Source organism: Montipora capricornis, chromosome 6, assembly GCF_036669925.1.
Source record: "Montipora capricornis isolate CH-2021 chromosome 6, ASM3666992v2, whole genome shotgun sequence".
NCBI lineage: Eukaryota > Metazoa > Cnidaria > Anthozoa > Scleractinia > Acroporidae > Montipora > Montipora capricornis.
The window spans coordinates 21,455,763-21,457,125 of NC_090888.1; the positions used below are offsets into that span (position 1 = coordinate 21,455,763).

At 40.4% G+C, this 1,363-nt stretch overlaps 1 protein-coding gene across 1 annotated transcript; it reads left to right on the forward strand.

Annotated features, from left to right (window-relative positions):
- Positions 1-403: 403 nt before the first annotated feature.
- Positions 404-1,363, forward strand: LOC138053382 (uncharacterized). Its single transcript, XM_068900027.1, has one exon. The coding sequence runs from the start codon at positions 404-406 to the stop codon at positions 1,361-1,363; it is 960 nt and encodes a 319-aa protein (XP_068756128.1).

Below are 1,363 nucleotides of genomic sequence, written 5' to 3' on the forward strand. Positions count from 1 at the left end.
CCCTCTATGAACTATGGTGAAACCAAAGGATGCAACAAGTGAACAACCGACGTTAATCATCTTCAGTGATGGATCCAGCAACGCCTTTGGTGCCTGTGCATATGTAAGATGGAAACTCAATAATGGACGATATGGCTGCAGACTTATACTATCAAAAAATCGACTCGCACCGATAAGAAATATGTCCACTGATAGAATTGAACTGTGTGGAGCTTTGTTAAACTCAAGACTAAAAGCATTTCTACTCACACAATGTAGATACAAGTTTGTAAAGTGCTACCACATCGTGGACTCCCAAATAGTGCATAGCGTGATACAGAAAGAATCGTAAAGATTTAATACCTTCGCCGCAACCCGCGTAGGAGAGATACAACAGAATACAAACCCCAAAGAATGGTTTTGGATGGAAAGTAAATATAACATAGCATATTGGTTAACTCGTGGTAAGAAACCTAATGAAATAAACTTGGACAGCACCTGGCAAAATGGACCCAGCTTCCTTGAGTTGCCCGAATCCGAATGGCCAATACACAAAACACTGACAAAGGAGCAACTTCCCGAATTAATCAAAATAGCATCCACTATAACCAAACCTTTCAGTAAAGATGACAAGGACACATTGGCGTCAAGAATCAACATCGACAGATATTCAGATTTTGGAAAACTAATCAGAGTGACAGCCAGAATTTTGACAATGTACCAAAGAAAACCGAAATCTTCCTTCAAACACGCCGGACAGTCACTAACTCCAAAAGATATAGCAAAGGCAGAAAAATTCTGGATTATGGAAGCGCAAAAAAGCATGTATAAAGACGTTGAAAAAGGACGATACAAACGCCTGTGCCCCAGAAAGAATACAGATGGAATATACGTGGTTGGAGGACGGGGAGAAAGGTGGATTGAGATGAGTCACAACAAAAATGAAGTTATCCTTCTTCCTTATGATCATCGATTTTCACGTCTATATTGTGAACATATCCATAAAAGAGGGCACCTTGGCGTTCTCTCGACAGCCAGTAAAATTCACACAAGATTCTGGATTGTCAAACTACTGAAGATGGTCAAGTCTATCAGATACAACTGTGTAATATGCAAGAAACTAGACAAAAGACTGAGTGAGCAAATTATGGGAAAATTACCAGTGGACAGATTAAAGCCGTCTCCTACCTGGACTTGTACTGCTATTGATCTATTTGGACCATTCAAAATTCGAGACGAGGTGAAGCAAAGAACGACTGGGAAAACATATGGAGTGATATTCAACTGTTTAGGCACCCGCGCAGTACATGTAGATCTAGCCGCAGATTATAGCACTGAGAAATTCCTTATGGTCCTGCGAAGATTTGCATCAATACAGTCCTGA